The sequence below is a fragment of the Artemia franciscana genome, chromosome 10 (assembly GCF_032884065.1).
Source record: "Artemia franciscana chromosome 10, ASM3288406v1, whole genome shotgun sequence".
Classification (NCBI taxonomy): Eukaryota; Metazoa; Arthropoda; class Branchiopoda; order Anostraca; family Artemiidae; genus Artemia; species Artemia franciscana.
The window spans coordinates 20,510,075-20,532,515 of record NC_088872.1 but is presented as its reverse complement, the minus strand read 5'-3'; the positions used below and the strand labels follow the sequence as shown (position 1 = coordinate 20,532,515).

General features: G+C 34.3%; 1 protein-coding gene across 2 annotated transcripts; it reads right to left on the bottom strand.

Moving 5' to 3' along the window:
- Nucleotides 1-5,276: 5,276 nt before the first annotated feature.
- LOC136031894 (U-scoloptoxin(01)-Er1a-like) lies at nt 5,277-19,947 on the bottom strand. Of its 2 annotated transcripts, none has more exons than XM_065711871.1 (4): nt 19,835-19,947; nt 15,730-15,777; nt 10,667-10,940; nt 5,277-5,521 (listed from the first exon to the last, which is right to left on the bottom strand). In XM_065711871.1, exons 2-4 carry the CDS (start codon nt 15,767-15,769, stop codon nt 5,473-5,475), a joined length of 363 nt encoding a protein of 120 aa, XP_065567943.1. In that variant the 5' UTR covers nt 15,770-15,777; nt 19,835-19,947; the 3' UTR covers nt 5,277-5,472. The 2 variants fall into 2 exon arrangements, with proteins under 2 accessions (XP_065567943.1, XP_065567944.1); XM_065711872.1 differs by having other exon boundaries at nt 10,667-10,937; nt 19,835-19,936.
- Nucleotides 19,948-22,441: the final 2,494 nt, after the last annotated feature.

Genomic DNA, 22,441 nt, shown 5'->3' with positions numbered 1-22,441 from the left:
CACTCGAAGCCTTGGATCAAAGCTCAGCTAAGTTTATGGACACAGAGCTGCTCAAGCTTTTCTCTTCTCTTCACGGCGAACTGGATATCGACAGCATTCCTCTCGAATCTCAAGCTGGTATTGCCAAGCGTTTCTTGCTCAATGAAGAGAAAAAGCCGGAAAACTTCCTAAACATTGTCGACCATCTTTAGGCAGTACCAGTGGCTTACTCAGAAGTAATTAAAGTATTTCGTATTGCTGCCACAGTTCCTGAGACAACAGCGAGCAATGAGCGTTTTTTTTTCTAGCCTAGAAATAGTGAAAAACTACCTGCGGTCTACAACAGGAGATGATCGTCTCAGTCACCTCCTTTTGATATTTGCAGAGAAGGATTTATTAAAAAGTTTGGACTACAACCAGCTTGTTGACGATTTTGCAAAGATGAAACCTCGGAGGCTCCCCTTGTTACCTTGAATGTTGCTATATTTTTTTGTTGTTGTTATGTTTTTCCTTTTTGTAAATATATTTTATCTGGAAGATTTCTGCTGAAGGGACACTGAGATTTTTGTTACAATCCTCAGCATAACAATGAAGGTTACTTTCACCGACGTATTGTTTACTTAAACTGCGGAGAGTTTTAGAAAGAATGATATTTTGAACATAGGCGAGCTACGTGATTACCAGCTAGCGATTTTTGTTTTTCAAAGTGTAAATAAGGTAAGCCCTGAGTAATTTTATGATTTTTTTTAAAACTAACTCGTTTTATCACCCTTATTTTACCCGGAATTCAGAGGATTTGACTCACGAGAGAAGAAATACAACGAGAGCAGGATTTGTTCTCAGGAACATAGGCATCAGCGTCTGGAATGACCTTCCAGAATCGGTCAGAGCTGCAGTAAGTCTGGTATCATTCAAGTGAATGGTTAAATTCCATTTATTATAAAGGAGAGAAGTGTGATAAGAGGAAAGGGTATTTATTTATTTAGTATTTAATATTAGTTATTTTTTTTACTCCCCCCCCCAAGTATTTTTTTTTTCTTTCTTCAAAATCATTTGAAGAAATGATTTAGCAGATTCATGGTGGTTAGAATTGCGGCCACAGTCAGGACTCTTTTGTCTTAAGAGTGGCCGTTAATGGTAAATCTTTGTTTAATTTATATGTTTTGGATGAAAATAAAAAATATCTTTCTATCTAATCTATCTAAAATAAGAAAGTTTCTCGCTGAGGAATGCCAGCCTGTAGTCTGGTTGAATTTTCCACTTTCAGTTTAATCACTTAACCTCGTTGATTGTATTCTTCGTTGTTATAATTAATCTTAGAGGTCAGTGTGGCTGAGTTCCATATTTGGTTACAGTACATTTCCAAGCAACATACGGGTGCTGAAAATGCATTTTTACTTAGAATATTCGATCAATGTGCTTCCAAAACCCAGATTTTTCTTACGCGACACAATGTGAATCGGGGGGGGGGGGCAGATGGAGTTCATGCCCACCCCAAAATTCGGCCCAAATGGCGCCTCTGAATGAAAACAGTTTAATCAGCGTAACAGGTTTATCCATGTATCGTCTGGTTGAGTTGAGAAAAAGTTTTGGAAGTGGAATCCTGAGAAATTGTTTTCATCCAAGAATCTCATTGTCTTCTGGTCAAAAATTTAATGTTAAGAATTGTGCAATACATAGATAGATAGAGTCCATAATCTCTCTTCTCATAAAGGTGGGGACCTTTTAACGCTTGTAAAAAATTATTTGATTAGTTCTGTGGTTAATATTGGTGTCTAGTCATTTATGGATATATATATATATATATATGTATATAAAATAAAGCCTCGTTTTTCAATAATCCTACCTTCAAGAAACTATTAGATTTTTCCTCGAACCAACTTATACTTGGTGAGTTTAATCTACACCATCCTCTGTGGGATTCAAACCACCCAAGATACCCTCAATCTTTGTTGCTATTGGATTAAATCTCTATCAGTCAGCATTCCCACACGCTAATTACACCTAAGGATTTAGGAACTTGTATGCATTCCTTCAATGACAAAATTCAACTATTGACCTTTATTTGTTGGTAGCAGACTGTCTGTTTATAATAAGGTGTCCAGGCTCCCTGATAATGTTGGCAGTCTGTTTTATCACAGAACTGTTTTATCATTATCATAGAACTGTCTAAAAGACCAGTTCTCTCTAAATAAATGTTGCACTTAGATGGATGTTCAATGAGGACAATTGGAAGCAATGGGCAGTTAACTTGGGAAGTGTGTTTCCTGAAATCGATAATGATATTGATGATTTAAATCACAATATCACTTAGAGAATCATTGATGCACTAAAATTTTTATTTAAAATCTAAAGATAAAATTCTAATCAATTGACTTCTTGCTATCTCGGAAAGAGTTTAGGTTAGGAAAAAGAAACTTTCAGGGATGGGTCTACAGGTTAAAGTATTTCCCAGGAAGGTATTTTAAAGTAACCACCTCCACTCCTTCTCCCTCTAGAGGACCCTGAAATTTGCCTACATGACAGGTCTATACCTATTGAAATTTTGACAAAACAACATTTTACCTTAATTTTCAGTTACTAGTTGCTTTTTCTCTGCCTTTAGTTCTGAAAATGCAATTCCAGTTATTTGAGTAGAATTTTGAGCCATTTCAATGTTTTTTTTTTCAAAATTTAGGAAATGTATTTGCAGATCTTTAAAACCTTATAAAATGGAATTGAGCAAAGTTATGAAGCTGAAAACAATTTTGTTGTACTTCAATTAAGCAGAAGATCTATTTTGCAATGTTTCACTTTTATAACACACATATTTTTAAAGGTCATCAATGGTCAGATCCCTCTAGAGGGAGAAGGAGTGGAGGTAGATACTTCAAAATACCTTCCCAGGACATACTTTAGCCTGTAGACCTATCACTGAAAGTTTCATTTTCATAACCTAAACCTTTTCAGAGATAGCAAGAAGTCGATTAAATAGAATTTTGCCAATCTAAGTACGGTAAAAAATGGGAAAGAAATTAGTAAACAATATTAGTAAAAACGGAATGTTTCCGGACTGAGGCTAAAGCAATTTTTAAGGAACATGAAACCAATCCGACTGGACAATGCACCAGTGAAAAGTTGAAAGGGGCTTTCTTGGGCATGGTTTCCTTTTATCCGTTGTGGCCAACGGTTTCAATGTCACGAAGATTCACAGAGCATTCCAGTTCTATCAGAAGCCGATCTGAGGCAAAAACAATCTGAGATCAGTAAACGATCTGAGGAAAAAACAAAGGTCGAAAAAGAGATCTTTAAACTCATTTAAAGTTCTTCCTTTTGTAAAATGTGCGAGAATTTGCGCGATAGGAGTTGTTGTGACGTTATGATTGACCCAAAAGAATCTGCTTGAATCATTGCAAATCCAAATTTCAAGTTGTTCACGATCATAGACTCCAATATGATCCTTTTGCATAGAAAAGAAGAAACGTAGGTTTAAATAAAAGCACTGCTGATGGCAGTGGCATTTCAGAAATTTTAAGAAAACTCACGTTTAATGTTTACTAAAATGTGTAATCTCCAATGGCCAAGGGAGGGACAAGTTTATATTTATAATGGGGATGCCGATTCATTATTGTCAAAAGTTAAAACTGGAAATTTATTTAATGATTTAAACGATTTGGAAAAAGGGTGAGCACATTAGCTCTCAAATGGACTACACAAAAAAGGACGAGTGGATTAACCCGGAGCTACTGAGGCCTCAGGCCCCGGATATGTCATTATTTAAAAATTTTTAGACAGGGAACGAAAAAATCTAAAAAGAACTAAAAATCTCTTGTATTCTGTACATCTAAGGGGTGCACAGAATACAAGGGGTTAATTAAAAAAAGTCCGCGATGGGGTGCCATCACACTATATAAAGGAAAGTTTCAATACGAGTGTTTATAGGAACTGTGTAGAAAAAGATTTAGTTCCAAGAGCGAAGGTCATGGTAATTCGCTCCTTAAACCTTAGAAACTACATGGTTAGAGCCGAAAAAGATGCCAAGTCAGTCATTTTGGACAGAACCTACGTATGCACGGACGTGGGAGAGTACTACCACACGGCCATTACATTACTTCAGATCGAGACGTATTTCTCGATCTAAGTGAAGGGTGGTCTGATCATTCACTAGTTTAGAAATGTGTGTTTTCTAGTCGCTTTTATATTTTGTTGTTTTATTTTTTTTTACATTTTCTTTAGCGCAAAGCGGAATCAATATTTTAAAAAATGATACTGTAAATTTACCCTAGCCACCACCACCCGCAGTGGGTGCCACGTGTTCTAGCTGCCGTTCTGGCCACCAGGTCCTCTGGAGGGATCTAGCCCTCTGTGCGAGACCCTTTTCAAGTGTTTTTTAATGTCCATTTAAACATATTTTGCAAAATAACACTTTTAAAAAAATAATACAAAATGGTGATAAAATGTTTTTTGAAAATCTTAAAATATCTATCATTGTTATAGTGTGTGACAAGAGTCCTATGATAAAATAAGGATTACTGCACTAGACATAAAACTCATACGAGGGATTGACGTGTTTAATATTATTGAACAAAACTCGTGGTTGATTACTGATGATTTGGCTGAATCCATTAAAGAACGATCTCATGTGATGTTACAATTATTTACGGTACGGTTTCATGACGAAAATAATTCTGTAACTTTTGTTCTCCATATTCTCTTTTATCCGAGCAAATGTAGGAGAACACTTGCATTGAATTGTACTTACCATATCATTTATAAGGGTTGCTCGTTATTCAAGTTCTCTTATAATTTTAAATAACCAAATATATCCCGGTGAACCGAAATTTCTACTCTCGGCATACAATCAACATAAAAATAAACCTTATGGATACATTCTTCCTATTGGATACGTTTCTGGGCTTATTCTTTGTTTCTTATTTTCAATTAAACATGGAAAAATGCATACACACTGACTAGTATGTATATAGATGGGGCTTACTTTATTCACTCTCATCATCAACATGTAGATATCACGTCCTCGGTCTGTTTCTGCCTATAGGAAGGCCCAGTCTCTTATCAACAAAATACAGGCAAATTTCAATGTCTAAGAAATATTTCCAGTCGTTCTTTATAAAAACGTTGTTGAAACTATAGCAATGCTGCCTGGCAATTTCTTCGAAGTTCGACAGTGAATGCTAATTCAACATTTTTGTTTTGTTGTGGTGACTGAGAGCAATAAAGGTGACGAAACTACGGGAAGTTATTTCTAGTAATAAATCTACTCTGGGTTAAAGGAATAAACAAATGATTGATGGATCATGAAAGAATAAAAAACTTTTATTTATAATAAGCACACAGTCTGATTCAAATGAAGCACACTTAGATACTGGCTTTGACTGACTCTTTTCTTCCATAAAATAACATATGATTATTACCGAAGTTCATTGTTTCGTTGACTTGATTAATTAGAAGAAAATATTTACACCCAATTTATTTACATTACCCCTAAAATCTTGCTTAGTTCTTTGGAGGGTCTGTGACGTAGGTGAGCTCGTTCAAGTAGAACCTGAAAAAAAAAATAGAATTTTAGGTCTCATGTGTTTTCAACCAAAAGCTTCAACAGTGTCTATGGAATAAAAAGACATAACAACTTCTTAGATGGAAATGAAAAGTAGAAATAAAGCATAAACGTAGAAGGTAGAGATAAAGTTTCATAAACATAAGACGTGAAAAGCTGACATAAGCTATATGTTCAGACATTTTACCATCTCCCCTTTAGATCATACTGTTTTTCTCCCACTGAATATAAAGGCAATGGATTCCAGCTCAACTTGTTAGGCTTAGGATATATTTATTTACCCAAAATTGAAAATGGTCTAAATCATTTGTAATTTTGCTCATTGTGGAAAATCTCCGATTGTCATAAATTTTAGGATAGCGTTAGAAACTGTTCATCCTAGAACCATTCACGTTTTTAAGGTATTCAAATAATTATTTTTTTACGAAATTCTATAAAATAAGTTGTATTAATTTTCTTGGTTCATAAAAGGAATAACATTTAATATTCACATCGTTGTCAAATCGCAGTTCAGTCGTGTTTAGCGAAGTGACACATTTCTAATTCCCCATACCAAATTTGTAATCCGCGAGTGGATCTATTTCCTATATCGTTTAAAAGACAACTGCCGAACTGCGAAATCTAGCTTTAAAGAAATGATGTTCATCTAGATTTTGTAACAATAGTTTTAGAGCAAGAGTAAATCCGATTACATCTATGATCTTCTATGAAAATATACATAAGAAACATTTTATCATCTGAGTTTCGTGAATTACGTCACTTTTGTGGGTTTTTCCAAGACGTATTACAAGTCCTATACAACTAGTATATGATTGGAAGTCCATCTTAAAAACATATATTTGCTGTATTTTGGTAAGGTTTAAATATCCTGGACTATCCTTTCCGCTATGCAATTGGACAGTTTATTGAAAGAAGAAACGTTTATACTCAATTTTAAATTTACTGATTTATCCTCGCAAGCCTTAGAGCTAATATTTTCAAAAGCGCAGCGGAAAAGCTTTGGATATAACTTTCATTTAATGATGAACATTATTGTATATATGTATATTTTTTTCCTTTGTCTGTACTGCCCAGTTTCAATTGAAGAAGCAATTTAGTGAAAAGTGAAAAAAAAGATTATTAATTTAAGTAGCCTTCAAGCATATTTATCCTTGACTTTTGATTGCACTTGGTAACGACCGACACACATTCAACTATCTGCCAAATGATGTTTCAACAAAACACCGGTGGTATGTGGTCGTCCTTAGGTCGCGTGATACAATTAATTTCTTAGGTTCTACTTTTTAACATAGAAAAATATTTCAAATGTCGATATTGAAATTAACATAATTTAATAGCCCTATAATTTAATCATCATAAAATATTTATCAATAGACTATCAGAAAATAAAACCCTTTATATTCAAAAAAAGCGGACCTGAGCATTTCAGTTTGAATTAATTTTGTTAAAGAGAAAACGATAACGACATAAATTTTAAAGATAAGCTGAAACAGCAGTGCACTATAACTAATTGGAGCATATCTGAAACAAATGTAAGGGAAATATTCATAGCCTTATGTGTTTCATTTCATTTTAGATCCACATCTTTCTTTTCGATTATAACTTCATTTGCACTTTTGCTTTTACTGACAGAGTTATAAATTCATTTGTTTTCAAAATCAAAGTACAAATTCCAATTATCTCAGAACTGCCAAAATATTCATCGTATTTCCTTTATACGAAAAAATATTCTTCGAATTCCCAAGCCTAATTATTTTTTTTTTAGTTCAGTATATATATATATATATATATATATATATATATATATATATATATATATATATATATATATATATGTATATATATATATATATATATATATAGGCTATATATATATATATATACATATATATATATATATATATATATATATATATATATATATATATATATATATATATATATATATATATATATATATATATATATATATATATATATATGTATATATATATATATATATAGCCTATATATATATATATATATATATATATACATATATATATATATATAGGCTATATATATATATATATATATATACATATATATATATATATATATATATAGGCTATATATATATATATATATACATATATATATATATATATATATATATATATATATATATATATATATATATATATATATATATATATATATATATATATATATATATATATATATACAAGTGTTTCGGGACTAATTAAAAACCCTATGCAGCTTACAAAGTTATCAGTTCTTTTAAAATTATAAGCAGTGATACTTTTCTATTTTCAATGCTAAAGTTTTGTGTGTCATGTCAAAATACACAAAATGAGTCCTTAATGCCACAGCTTCATGTTATTTGGCTACGCAGTGTCGCTTGTCCGTCGAACGTCAGAATTTTTCATAATTTTCGGTAATAATCTGTCAATTAGTTTTATAGTACCCTAGAATTATTAAAGTGGACATGGAAAGCAAAGGGTAAGATTGTTAACATCCCTCTATTTTTGGCAACGGTGATCAAGGTGTGGCAGAAAATGTTGATTTGATGATTCCATGATGATTGCGAACCGACCTTGAAGAAGACGCGAAGGTTTTACACAAACGGGAATAACTGGAAAGGTGGTGCTGCCAATCTCCTCTAACACGCCTTAATTAGTTGTCTTCTGTATTAACAATTTCAAGATGATTATTTGAATACTTCCTGTCATGATTTTCAGACATTATGTTGGGCTTAACGTGACAGTAAAATACTGAACATCGTAATATTCAGTCTTAGAGACGACATAAAAAAACATAAGCAATTATATACAACCCAATTATTATTAATTATATATTATAATTGAAGAGCTATTTTATAAAAAAAACATGTAAGATACTAAGAACACGCAGAGGGTGTTTTTAATAGTAAATTCCTCTATAGTTTGCTTACTTACCTCCTGTGGGAATTAGTCAGTTTACTCTTTGCAACAAGAAATAATTTAATACATCTTTTTTATTCTAGTCAAATTTCTTGGATTATAAAATGGCGATGATTCATTTTCATATCATTAGTATGTTTTCATAATAGGTGTACAGACTATTCACTGGAAACAGGCGGAGGGGGGGGGGGAGATATAGTCCTTCCAACTTTCAGAGAATTAAGCTAAATCACTTAAAATTTCAGGGTATTATATTCCTTAATGTCCTGAAAAATACCTTAAAATATTTGTGTAGGGCCCTAAAATAAGTATTTTATCGTAATACGAGATTACATATAGCATAGTACGGGATTCAGAAATTCAATTAATTTTAGTGTTATGCGTTCCCTTCGGATAATTTTCACCCGGAAATTCTCCCCCCCACCCACTGAAAATTCTCCCTTGAAAATTTCATCCCCAATGAAAATTCCAACCTAGAAAAATCAACCCTTAAAAACCCCAGGAGGTAAAAAAAGGATCAAATGTCTACTTTTTAAGGAAATTTAATGTGGCTTCTCAGTAAAAAAAAAAAGATGGGTAGAATCAAAAGAATCATCGGACTCGGTCCGTTGCTTTCTCAGTCAAAAAAAAGAAAAATCCTTGAGAAAGTCTCAAAGAACCATATTTACACCTCCTGAGCGAAAATAAGAACGAAACGAACCGCCTAAAAATGAAATAAAAAATAAATTATAGATGAGGGCTTGAAAATTTTTATAAAAATTAAAAACTAAATTTAAGTTATTAGGGGGGGGGGGAGAAGATGCATCAAATAGTTCATTTTAATGCCAAAACATCATAGCGCTCATTGAGCCTTCAGATAAATGCATAGTTAGTTCTAAGGAAGGGGAGTGGAGGCGGATATCGATATATAAATCCTTTTGATTTCTTGGAATGTTTCTCGTCTACGCCTGTTTTATGAAAGTAAAGAGCAATATTGAGTCCCAAAAAGAGCAGGATTTATTCCATAAAGAAGGGGGCTGCCAACTCCTCATCCCCTACCTTCTTCTCGTGGTCGTAGAAACGTCAGAAGATGCTTATTCAATAGGATATTGAGAGTTCTAGTGCTTTTTTTTAAGTAGAAAAAGATTGCAGACCAACCAGCCCCTTTCCTAGAACCTTCTTTTCATATTTAGTCCTTTTTATAGCTCTTGAGACATGTGATCGACATTTTGAGGTACCTATTTTGTTCTTTCTCTGTAGTTGCTAAATTTTGCATTTGGGGAATTTTCCATGGAGGGGGAATTATCCGAGAATAGAGGGGGGGGGGGGGTCTGTTGAGGTGCTTACAGGTGTGAGATCTCCGAGATGTTGGAACGCCGGTTCCCTATTTTTATATGTTGCAGCAATATGATACGATACTTGATTTGTTCAAACTTATATGGATAATTTGATCGAACCACTTACGATGGCTTTTAGTTATTTAACCCTACTGTACAGTGTTTTATTCAACGTTTTATCATATCACTAAGACAATATGTAAACGTCAATTAACTCTTAAAAAAGTCACATGTTTGCTTAAAGTCCACTCTATTACGTGTCAATTACTCAAATGACCCACACTTCCCTTTTCTTCTGCCATGGGTCAATTTTGGTAGCATCAATGTTTTGTAGGAAATTACATGGTAGGCTAAAGCGTATAGAGAATCTTTCAAGATTACATGAAGGCATCCGATTTAAAAAATAATAATAAGTCACAAGCTATAATATAATGCCTACTTCTAGAGTTATATATAATATCTGTATTATGTAGACTTTTGTTATTTACATTGATAAAATTGAAAAAAAGCAATAAATTTAACTCTTATCCATTCTAGATTTTGAATAATAAGTTTTGCTCCCCTAGATTTGTGTAACTTGACGCCACTGATTCCTCTCCTTCCAGTTAATTTTATTCATTAGCAATTTAAAGTTTTGTTTTTTCTTTTTCTTTTTTTTATGGTCTCAAAGAATTACTTTTCAAACAAATCACTCTTACTAGTTTGTTAATTTAAATACAAAATTTTGGAAAAAATGTCATTTAGGAAACTCCTGACTTTAAACTAATAATTAGTAGCTTTGATTTGGTTTCTTTTTAATTGCATCTTAAAAATAGCAGATGTCGTTTAAATGCTTACAGAATTACTTGGATTCTGAAATACCTATCTTTGCTTACCATTTAGGTGCTTCATTGCAATCGAAGTTGTAAATGAAGTCACAGATTCTGAATTCTTGGTTGAATGCTGTGCCATTGCCGCACATATGGGGAATTCGTCTGCCTTCTTCGTCACACATGTGGAAAAGCATACATTCAAACTCGGTGTCGGCATAAAATCCCAATGGCTTATCTGAACAGTCGAAGTTGAGCGTCACGTTGGGGAACTCCTCCCACCTCTTAGCTCTGTGAGGCACATGCAATGAGGCTGGGACTGAGTAGGTCACCGCAACTGCTAAAAATTAGGATCTGTTAGCTTTATCCTTTGGTTATATTTTAATCTGATACTGGAAAAATTAGGCTGGACAAGCAAAGGGCTTGGAAGAGAATATACTAATTCAAAATAAGGAAAGAATGTTCATTTCAAAATATTCCAAAATGCTTTTTTTAAGTCTGTTGGATTTACTTTAGATTAGCTTGATATAAATTGGTTTTCAAAGCCAATCTAAAGCGTTTTGGTGAGAATATTTTAAATTTATTTTCTTTGCAGGGGTGCAGTTGATCTAATTTAAATTAAATTATAATTTCAGATTAGATTTTAAACCCCTAAGCACACACAAACACACACACAAAAATCAAAACCAGCATTTGCAACACATCAAAATAACACAAAAAAATTAACAATTATTAAGATTATCCGTCCTCCTCGGTTTGAAATTTCAACAAAATTCATACGGTAACGGAGAAAAACCTTTTGTAGACAAAGCAAAGAGATAAATGGCATAATAGCCGTAAAGAAGTTTATTTCTAATAAGCAGTAACGCGACCTCTGGTGCTGACGGATAAGTTGAGGGTGGGTAGGCTTCATGTTTCCCTGCCCAAAAAGACCCCAAATGCACAGACGTTACAAATTAGGTATAATATTAGAAAAATGTGACGCTTTTTGGGTAACAGTTCATTTACCCAAACTTTGGCCCCATCTCCCTTAGCACTTCACCCGTCAATCTAATCATCAGTCTCCCTTAATACTTGGAGCTTCGTCCATCAATCTGTAAAATATCTGGATGCAACCTTGTCTAGTACAGATTTAAACGCTCCTATTGGAAATGAAAAGCTCGTATAAAGATGTAACTAATAAGGACTGGGACCAATTGTCGATCCCTCCCCCGCAACTTTAATGTGCAAAAAATGCATACACTTCTGCTTTTACGCTTATGCAATGGCTAAAATGGTTGAAGAAAGGTGTTTTCTATAATCAGACACCCTCTGCTAAACCATAAAACACATTATACAAGTTGATGTTTACTAAGTTAGAACTAAATCACGTAAAAATTACACCAATACCTCGCTTAGTGGCGTTTCGTTTTACAATTTTTCGAAGTTACATCGCTGCTAAACTAATGCTAATTTTCATTGTGCGTCGTTAGGTTTTCGAATTGCGTTGTTTTTGATTCGAGTCCTGATTTTTTTTTTTTTTTTTTTACAGTCCCTTTTTATTAAATAAATGCCCTTTTATAAACTTAGCTTCATCTTTCCTTTTACTTTTTTGGTTTTCTTTGGTTCTCTCTTTTAAGTAATAACTATGGTTTTCCCGTTTTCTCGTAGGCGATTCAATTAGCTGCACAGTCAAAAGGGTGACTCATTCCTGTTAAAAATGTATTTTTTGGACGCTAGTTTGGCTAAAATTCGATGATAGGAGAAAGGGAGAATTAGCTCATACATTGAAGATTACGTGTCGCTTTGTGGCACACCCTTTAGAGATTTTATTGGCTGGTTTTCATTTGTTTAGTTAAAATCGAGCAGTTGCGGGCATCAAATCATGACTAATCAGGGAGGCACACTCGTGCCTCTATAAAGAGGCGAACCACGACAATGTTAAGCGATCTTCGGTTCCAGTGGTCACAGAGGGATGGGGAGGGGTGCATTTCGTAGCCCGAGCTCCAACTAAGAAACCTGCCAAATTTTATCCCCCTCTGACTTTTCCTTCATGGGGAAAATCTGGCCGAAAGTTTCGACCCACCAACCCTAGCCCCTCTTTAACGTTGTCCGATCGGGCTGAAATTCACAAGTTACGGTCCCCTAGGGCCCAGGAGCTTATGCGCGAAATTTCAGTTTGATCCGATAACTCCTTCCCTGTTTTCCAGAAACCACGCATAGCCACTTAATCTTCATATTCTTTTTTTTCTGCCACGCCTACAGGTCACAGCCGACATCGGATCTGGGTGTACGAAGACTCATTCGACGCGGAATTCTCCGAGTAAGTGCCCTTGAAAAATCTTAACCCCCCCATTTTCTAGCTTAGAAAAACCCATTTCCTCATAAGAGCCCATGTTAATTTTTGAAATTCTTAAAAGTTATTTTTAAATGTTAGCTCACGTTAACTGTTAGCTACCCGGTTAGCTCAGTCGGTAGAGTGTGGGACTTTTAAGGTCAAGGGTTCAAGTCCCTTATCGGGCGTTTTTTTTCACAAAATATGAAAAAAACTTCGTTTTCTTAAAGAGTTAAAGAGGCTGCGTCCCAAAGTCGAACCTTAAAACGTACAGGAATTAGGAGAGGCAGTCCTAATTCCTATACGAGGAGTACAGTAATTATTAAATTACATCCACCATGGATTGTAGAAAAACGTACAGAAATAATATGAAAAAAACTTCGTTTTCTTAAAGAGTTAAAGAGGCTGCGTCCCAAAGTCGAACCTTAAAACGTACAGGAATTAGGAGAGGCAGTTGGTCTTAGTTGGTTTTAATTAACAAAACAAAAAACCTGTACAAAAGAGTCTTTAAAACCCCCCGCTTTTAAAGACTCTTTTGTACAGGTTTTTTGTTTTGTTAATTAAAAGAGGGCCTTTCCGAAGCCAAGAACGGGGTGTTAGGGGGGCGGCAGCCCCCCACAACAAAAAACCTGTACAAAAGAGTCTTTAAAAGCGGGGGGTTTGGGGGGCGGCAGACCCCCAACTGCCTCTCCTAATTCCTGTACGTTTTAAGGTTCGACTTTGGGACGCAGCCTCTTTAACTCTTTAAGAAAACGAAGTTTTTTTTCATATTATTGTAGAAAAAGCTAGGACAGATTAAAGGTGAGAGGAAAATCTGGCATAAGCCCTTTATAGGATTATATAAAAATGATGTCATTTCTCTTGTTGATAGACAAGTCTATCATCTATCCGTGCAAAAATCATTCCTAGTTATATGATCGATGAAAGATCGGACTGATTTTGGGTTGACGCGTCACGGACAATGTCCACTGGACTTGTATGCAAAATTGAGGACTGAATTTGCTTGGACTCACTGGCAAACAAGTGACCTAAACCTATTGTAGTCTAAAGGTGGAATACCGTGTTATAGGATTGACTGGAGTGTTAGGCGAGTAAACCCATTCATAAGCTAAGACAGTTGCGGTAACAAAATTAATAAAATATTGGTTGCAAGAACTATTGCAACTGAGATTTGCTAATGAAGAAGATGACAGCAACCGTTCAATATAAATCTTTGAAAAACGAAATTTAACCTCAAAATAAATTTCAAAATCAATGTGTTTGATTGACGAAGGTATGGATATTTTTTTTTCAAGCACAATCTTTTTTTTGACTGCGGAAGGAGGTTTAGTGTCTCAGGTGGTAGCTACGAGTATAAATTGCTACAAGGATATTTATTTTACGTTGAAAAGCTGTTCGGCAAACACTGGACCAATCTTTTGTGAAAAAAGCCGACTTACGACGACACCCATTATGGTTTCATCAGAATGTGATTAAGTTCAATTTTGTTTTTCATAAATCAATGGAATACAGTAGTTTATTTTGTCTCAATTGTATAGGTTTTTTTTTGGTTACTTGTATGTATGTAATAAAATTTTATATTATTTTTGTTTTTTAATGTTTACTTTGTTCAATTTCCTTTTTAAAAAATAATATTTTCGTAATCCCGTAGCCTATCTTCAATCTTTACATGGTTTGATGTAGAAAATCTTAATTCACCTTGCGTCGTTTCCATTTGCGTCGTGCTTTTTCGGAACATAACCCCGACGCAAAGTAAGGTATTGCTGTATAGTGAAAAATAAAATGAACATCGGCTCCTTTAAAAATTTCTAAGCCTTTCCCATTTTTGTTTATTATGGTAATGATAGGAAGTCCACGGCCTTCAGATAATTTGCAAAACTGCATAAAACCTCGCAGTGTCAGGCTGTGCTGGCAACATTAAACAGATAATTCCCTAACTAGTGCTTATAGCTCTCATTAGGAGTGTTTTATTTTGCTCCAAAAAATGATTTCATTTCAAGCTAAAAACTGAACAAACAATGAAAAAAAAAACTCGACAGATTAAATACAGGCACACAGGGGGAGATTTACTCGGAGGAGGGGTGATTTTTCAAAACAGGAAAATAGGGATGAGCTGGCAAATTATTGAAATTAGTGTAAGAATTATGACGTTTCAAGCTACTGGGTGCGGCCAACTGTATGGTGAATGTTGGCGTTGGACAAAGTAAAAAACTTGAGCAAATACTACTTCAACTGGTTTTCATAATGTAATTATTTATTTGTGTAGCTGCCCACAGGTGCACATGGAAGAAGGCAGGTAGCCAGTAATTTAATATTGGGTGGAGCTTCTGTTCAGAGAGCTGGTTAGTTAAAGCGGTAAAAAAAGGAGTGAAATTGCATAAACGCTAAAAAGAATTATAGATTTAGACTTAAAAATATCAAGTTTTGGAAAAACCCATGCCCAAAGACTCCTCTTGGAACCTGAATGTACAAGAATTTCCTTTGTAGGGAAGGGGAAATTTTTTTGACCCAACAGACTATGAAAATTTTCTGAAAACTCTGAAAAAATAGTTAAGATAAGGAGTTTTCAGAATACAGGCCTTGAGGTCCGAATGTGTGCATGTTGGAATGAGAGATTCTATCGGTAATAGAAGAAAAGATTAAGTCGAATATTTTGCAACTCGTATTTAGGATATAAACAGGGGGTGCAACAGAAAAGCTTTTCGGATAATTAATTAAGCTAAAAATGATCAAGTTGATCGAAATGATTTTAAATGCTTATTAAGTTGTTGATTTCTAAAAATAAAACGAACATCAAAAATTTTAAAGGACTTACCAATACAAGCAAACGCTGCTAATGCAAAACCCTTCGACATGTTCGATTCTAAAAAAGAAAGAAAATAGGTAAATTGTGAGTCATAGAATTATATTGTTGACGCCGACTTTCAAGTACAATACATTTCTTTTTGAAATGTATTGACTCTTCTGCGATTATAAGCGAGGCTAAATTCAATCCCCTAACTTACATCAGAACAGGGACACACTGAGGAGGGTTTTCAGATTTGAGCGCCTATACTGAATATATGGTTTAGTACCCTGCCCCCCAACAAAAATTAGTTAGTTAAACTTCTCCTCCTCCGAACAAAAATCCTGGATACGGTCCTACGCCAGAATCGTATAGTCTTTGGAATTGGTAAAGACCGATCCTGCTTGCAGAATAACGGCAAAGGTGGTTCACCTTAATTGTCAAGCGAGTGATTCGATGACATTTTGAACAAGCTATCGGCTACTGTCTGCTGTCCATTAGACAAACTATATGGAAACTATTGACAAACTGGATCTTTAGACAAGAATCTAAGTAGGCTAGAAATAATAACTCATTAAGAATCTTCCAGAAAAAGTATTTATAACCAGCCAAATTTTAAGACTGTTCTCTTGCAATGGCATTAGACAGGACTCTAAACTTGCAATTGTTCAGCTCCTTCTGTTAGACAATTCTTGGTATAGAATCCCAAAGGAAATTCAAAATAGGATCATAGACTTGTAAACCGACAATAAAATTCTTAGCTTAAGAGTACAATATTTTCTTTTCAATACTGTCCCCTCGTAGATAGGAAACCGCTGTCCCAAGATCTTTTCTATTTTCAAAAAAATTAGTCTTGAATATTAACTCTAATCTGTTAATCAATAATATGTAATCGGAGCTGCTGTCGGGCGTAATTTCGGTTCCATTGGCAACTGCAATCCTGACATAAGGCTCAAACCAATTGATGTGTTGCTTAAGGAAATCGAAGAAATTTTCGCGATGGTCAGTCCGTTTTGTAAAAAGATAAATTCTGATAACAAGTTTTTCGAAATATTTAGTAAATTATTAATGTCGGTTGAAAACAGACAATGATGGTTTTTTTCCACTTCCGGTCAGAGAATCAGCAGTCACCAAGTCAAGCTTGTGGAAGGCAGCAGGTGACCGCAGCAGGTTGAATAGAAGCGCCATATCCTTATGATCCGCAGAATTAATTCTATGTAACCATCTATTACTGTCAAAAGAAAACTTGTCAGAGAAAAGCCGACTTCCCCTTCACTTTCAAGATTCCAAGGTTACAGGTTTTGTTTTACAACATTTCTGTAGGTCGGTTGCTTAATGATTTTTTCTTTATAGATCTCTCCTGTATATGTGTATGTTTTCAAATCATAAATACTTTGCCAAATCACTCTAATATATTTAAAGATTAGTTCTTTTATGCTCCCCTTCTTTTTCTTTTTTTTTTTGTGAAATTGGCGTATGTCAAAAGCTTGGCTTTGGGTCATTGAATAGAGCTGTCTACCCTGTTTAATTAAAATACAGTCTTATTTTGAATTACGTCCAAGTGAAGAATGCGATTTTTCATATCAGTGAGTGAGATTTATTGCCTCCTCTACACTACAGCCCCTCAAGTTGAAAAAGTGAGAAACCGTGAAATCGTAACGCTTGATAATGAACTTGTCCGTCGAGGCCACTTAAGATCAGGATCATTTGCAAATGAGTTATCAATTTAGAAAAATGTTGATTGGTTCATTGACATTACAAAAAAAAACTGACAGATGTATTTCATTTAAGCATGGGAGTAAAGACTTCGTCTGTGGTGTGAAAGTTTCCTAGTTTATGGTAGTTTTGGCTACTCCATCAATTTAAACAGATAAGTAAGAAAACGTCAAGAATCCGATTGAATTACACAGATATGAAGCATCTTGAGTTTTGTAATAGGCTAATTGTGTTTCCTGAAATGTATCGAGGGTATTCAAGTAACCCGACTCATTAGGGAACGTAACATCGGGCTGCAATAATTAATGAGAAAGCGGGGAATGAAAGACATTCGTGCTGATTTCTATATAGGTATTTTATATATAGGTACCTGTGGAAAATACACCTCTCCCCCTCCCCCAATTTTTGCCTCTGACTTTACATCAGCCCGGGGTTAAAGGACACTGGTTAAGTGTAAAAGTTTATACTTCACGTAACGAACCTTAACCACTTAGCGTAAAAAAATACATACATAGTTTGAAACCCGCTTACGTTATACTCAATGTTTTTCTTCTAAACCAAAATTATAGAGCTTATGAAGAATATTTGCTATAAACCAATCTACAATTATTGCTTTGTCGTCAATTTTTAAGTGAATAATACAAGAGGAAAGAACACAATTTTACTCTTTACAGCTCTACAATTTGTCATTAAAACAAATTAATCTTTTTTTTTAAACATTCCTCTCTTTCCATTCTTCTTATACACGGATAGTACTGCCCGTCAAATCTAAAAGTTTGACAAACACGTAACTCCATATTATGAACTAAACTGTTGAACTGGCCAATTAGTTTTAAAGGAGGAACGTTACAAATGACTACAGCTTATTTTTCATATACTTAGCGTTACTGTAATCGATACTCGTGTATTATTCAGAAACATACTCAATAAGTGAAGCTAGGTTCTTTCGTGAAACAAACTACGATGCAGGTACATTTTAATGTAATATTTTATATATAGAGGTGGTTAGGTTAGGTTAAGTAGGGTATTCGATATAATGCACACCCCCCCTAAAGTGCAAATGAAATAAAACAAAATATGATGAAAATATAATACTTTCTTAGAAAATTGTAAAATTACAACTTAGAATTATATACCCAGAACGCAAAAATGTCAGGCAAATTCCAAATCTTCATTTCAAAATACATGTTCAGACACTATCTTCTATCACTATGCGTAGCAAACTAAATTGAGTTTTGTCTTTCTGGCTATGAAGCCAGATTTTCTCAGTAAAATTCTTGAGTGTGTTCTAAATTGAATCAATTGAGTAATGAACAAGTACCAAATATTTAATTAAAGTGTACCTGCATCGTAGTTTGTTTCACGAAAGAACCTAACTTAACGGATTGAGAGTGTTCTGAATAATACACAAGTACCCTGTAATCTATGCCACATAGTTGTGCCATAATTCTGATCCCTATGTTACTACAAAAACAGCCTAAGCAAATAACACCTATAATCTATCAAAATTTAAACAGCAATTATTCAGTGATGGGCAGTGCTTATTAAGTTTTTTCATTGATACTGATAGATCAGCTTTTTCTGTTTACAAAAGACAAAGTCTCTTAGTGTTTTACATAAATCATGTGCTTTAATCTGCTTAATATTAAGATATGCTAGTCCCATAAATTTGAAAGAGCTTATATACCTAATGGTGACATTAGACTTAAAAAAAAAAATAAAAGATTAATGTAAATTATCGCATTCTAAATTAAAGTCTAGATATAAAAAAAATCCATCACCACTGTGACAAAACAGCAATAAAGCAAAAAAATTGCTTTTCTTCTTTCTTAGATTTTATGGTCACTGGCAGTTGCAAGGGCTTACAATAGCCCCACCCCTTGAGAAGCAAAAAGACATTAAAAAGATGTATAAATTGGAAAATGAGTAACATTCCCATTTCAATCTGGGTAAAAAAAAAAAATAAACTCCTAAATAGTACTTAGCCTTTTAAGAAAATCCCTGGATGCATTCATGATGCTCTTAGATTTTTTTTAATTTTTACAAGTCTAAAATTTCTAAGATATGTAGTTTCTGCTGCTTATATGTGCTTTCCATCTGCAAATGTTTTAGATGATAGGATACTATTATTACGTTATGTTAACTACGCAACTTATTTGGATACAGTCCATAGAGTCTTGAACATCCCTAGTAATAAAACCTACTTAAAAGAATCAGATTGTCTGTGCAAATTTGTTTTTAAATTTTAGCATTAATTTGGAATTCTATGATATTCATTTCTTTGCAATATTCCGTCAAAGTGTGAACATATTTCCAGCCAATAAAAACTTTGAAAGCCATATTTGTCACTACACTTTTACGGTCGGAAAATTCCAAAAGTATATCCTTAAAATCACACAAACACGAAGAAAATTTCTACCTTAGATCTAACAGATGGTAATTTGATGAAACTGAGACTTCAACTACCTCTGAGAGAGAGAGCCGTTCATATATAAAAGAAACGTACTTGCTCGCCTTCGGGCAGTGTAAGAACGCTAAGGTACCTTCCAGCTTATGTTTTAAATCAAGGTGGGCGACTCAAAATTTCCGGGCGCCTTTTACCCACAGCGGAAAGGATGTTCCGGGTATAAAACATCTTCATATTTGATGGGTAGTACAATGAACCCAGCACGTGTTAGAACTAGATCTTTTTTTCTTTTTTTTTAAGGGAAAGAAGTTGAGATTGGTACCTCATTTTGATTAACAGTAACAGCCTCCATCTGACCGTTAAATAAAAAAGAAAAGTTTTTTTTCAGGTTAATGTAAAGAGAGACGTTAAAACTTAAACAAATATAACTTATCCTATATATGGAGGGACTTCGACGCCATCAACATTCCGTCCTCTGTATATTGAAATTTGACCACTGCTTTCCCAAAAGCCCAGCTGTGCTTGAAACATTGTGATGAAAAAAATTTAGCATTTTATTCCACAGCTCTTTAGTTAAGTGTAATCATTCTTGGAGCAACTGGATTCTCTCCAAATATTAAATGGCCTTATTTCAATTAATTTAAGTTTTAAGGTCGCTCTTTACTTTTATTTGAAAAAAAAACGGTTTCTATGTAATTTAACTTTGGTTCCAATAACCTACTCATGGTTATCAAATAAATTGCAGAGAAAACCTATATGAATTTTCTTTAAACAATGAAGTATAACCATGCTAAATTTGAAGGGGGTTAGCACCTACTCAAGCCGTTTAGGCTTGAAATTTTTTATTTTTTATGTGCCATCATCCATGGTGCTCGCTTACTCTACCCTTTCATCTCCAGATCAAGTAAGGTCAAGTGGTAAATTACCCTCTGCTTATTGAAGGACCTGTCTTCGAATGTTTGAAAATTTGGGATTATTAAAAATGCCTAAGAATGCACCTTATTTTTAGATTCAGGCCTCTCTAAAACACCCTACTGACTTCTTGGGAATCCCCTGATATAGGTGTCAAATCCCTCCTCCTTATTTATTTTAAGGATCTTAATGGAAATTTCTAAATTTAGACCTATAATTTTGACTCTTTTGGCTTTAGCCCCTCGTCCCAGAAATAGATCCAAGATACTTCTGCTAATATCTGGTGCACGACTATATTATATTATACAACTGTTGATATTACTGTTTTAACAATCTAAAGTAACTGTTCTTTTGTATGGACTTTAATTTACGTGCTTGGGACTAATGCGCCAGCGCCCAGGAGTATACTTCTGGAAATGGGGGGTTCGCCAACAGCTTATTGATAGTTCTAAACGGATTGGCTCTCTCATAGTTTTTGCTGAATTGTATTTTGGCCCTTTTCGAACAAAATTTTTCTTTTATAGTATAAAATGGAGGAGTAGTTGTCGCTTCTAATATTTATAAGAATTTTTGTTTATTTGTAGATTAGTCTTTACTTACAAGGAAAAATATTTGCTTTTGACAAAATATGTAGAGAAATTAATAGCTTAGAGCTCAGAATTAATGCTGAAACTTGAAAACTAGTTTGCAGAGAGGATCAGATTACGGACCAGAAATTAAAATGTGGACCAGATTTTCTTCAAAGGGAGGATCAAGACTCTCTGGACCGTCTCTAAATAAGTTGTGTAGTTTACGTAACGTAATAATTGTATCTTATCATCAAAGCTCTTCTGAATGGAAAGCACATATAAGCTGTGGAAATTAGGTGTTTTAGAATTTTTTAGACCCGTATATGATTAAAAAAGTTAAGGGCAACATGAGTGCCGCCTGTGAATTTCTCACAAGGCTAATTACTACTAGGAGCTTTGTTTCTTTTTTACCAAAACCGAAACAGGAATGTTTCTCATTTTTCACTCTTATATTTAAGTTAGTGTCTTTTTGCAGTTCAAATGGGCGGGGCTATCGCAAATCCATGTCCCCTCCTTGCAGTGTTAACGAAATCCAAGGAAAAGAGAAAGTTCTTTTTGTTTTATTGCTGTTTTGTTACGGCTTAGTTGGTTTTCCTATATTTAAGCTTTAATTCCAAAAGCCATAATTTACTTCATCCTTTCATTTGTTCGTAAGCCTAATGTCAGCACTAAATATACAAGTTCTTCCAAATTTTCAGAACTAGCCTACCAAGCTGATTAAAGCACACGATTTACATAAAACAATAAGAGACAAGAGGATAAGCAAAAAACTACTGTAGCACGAGAAAGACGAAGCTTTTGCCCTGAGGCTGGTAATTGTATAGATTCAGGTCCAGCCGTATTTTTGACTTACAGGCGAACAGGTGAAAAAAGGATTCATAGATCACAACATTTTCATCTGCTTGAGCATTTCATTATAAGCTCAGTTGCTCTGACAAACCCCTCCACGGCTGCTGAGTAAATGTTTTAGCTGTCAATCTGGAAAAAACGAGCGTTAGAAATCGTCTCAGTATTACCAACTAGAACGGGCCTCTCAGTGCCAAACAGGTCGTCTCAAAAATTAAAAAAACACCTAAAATTGATTGTGCATTCAAAAGAAAACACTGTTTTAGGGGATGTGAAAAAAAGTTGGCTATAA

What these genes read in the sequence shown, in the direction of transcription:
- LOC136031894 (XM_065711871.1), bottom strand. Translation starts at nt 15,769, where the DNA reads ATGTCGAAGGGTTTTGCATTAGCAGCGTTTGCTTGTATTG. An exon ending in AGCAGCGTTTGCTTGTATTG is followed by an intron (nt 10,941 to 15,729) that starts GTAAGTCCTTTA and finishes CCTAATTTTTAG; the next exon opens with CAGTTGCGGTGACCTACTCA. An exon ending in TGCAATGAAGCACCTAAATG is followed by an intron (nt 5,522 to 10,666) that starts GTAAGCAAAGAT and finishes TTTTTTTTTCAG; the next exon opens with GTTCTACTTGAACGAGCTCA.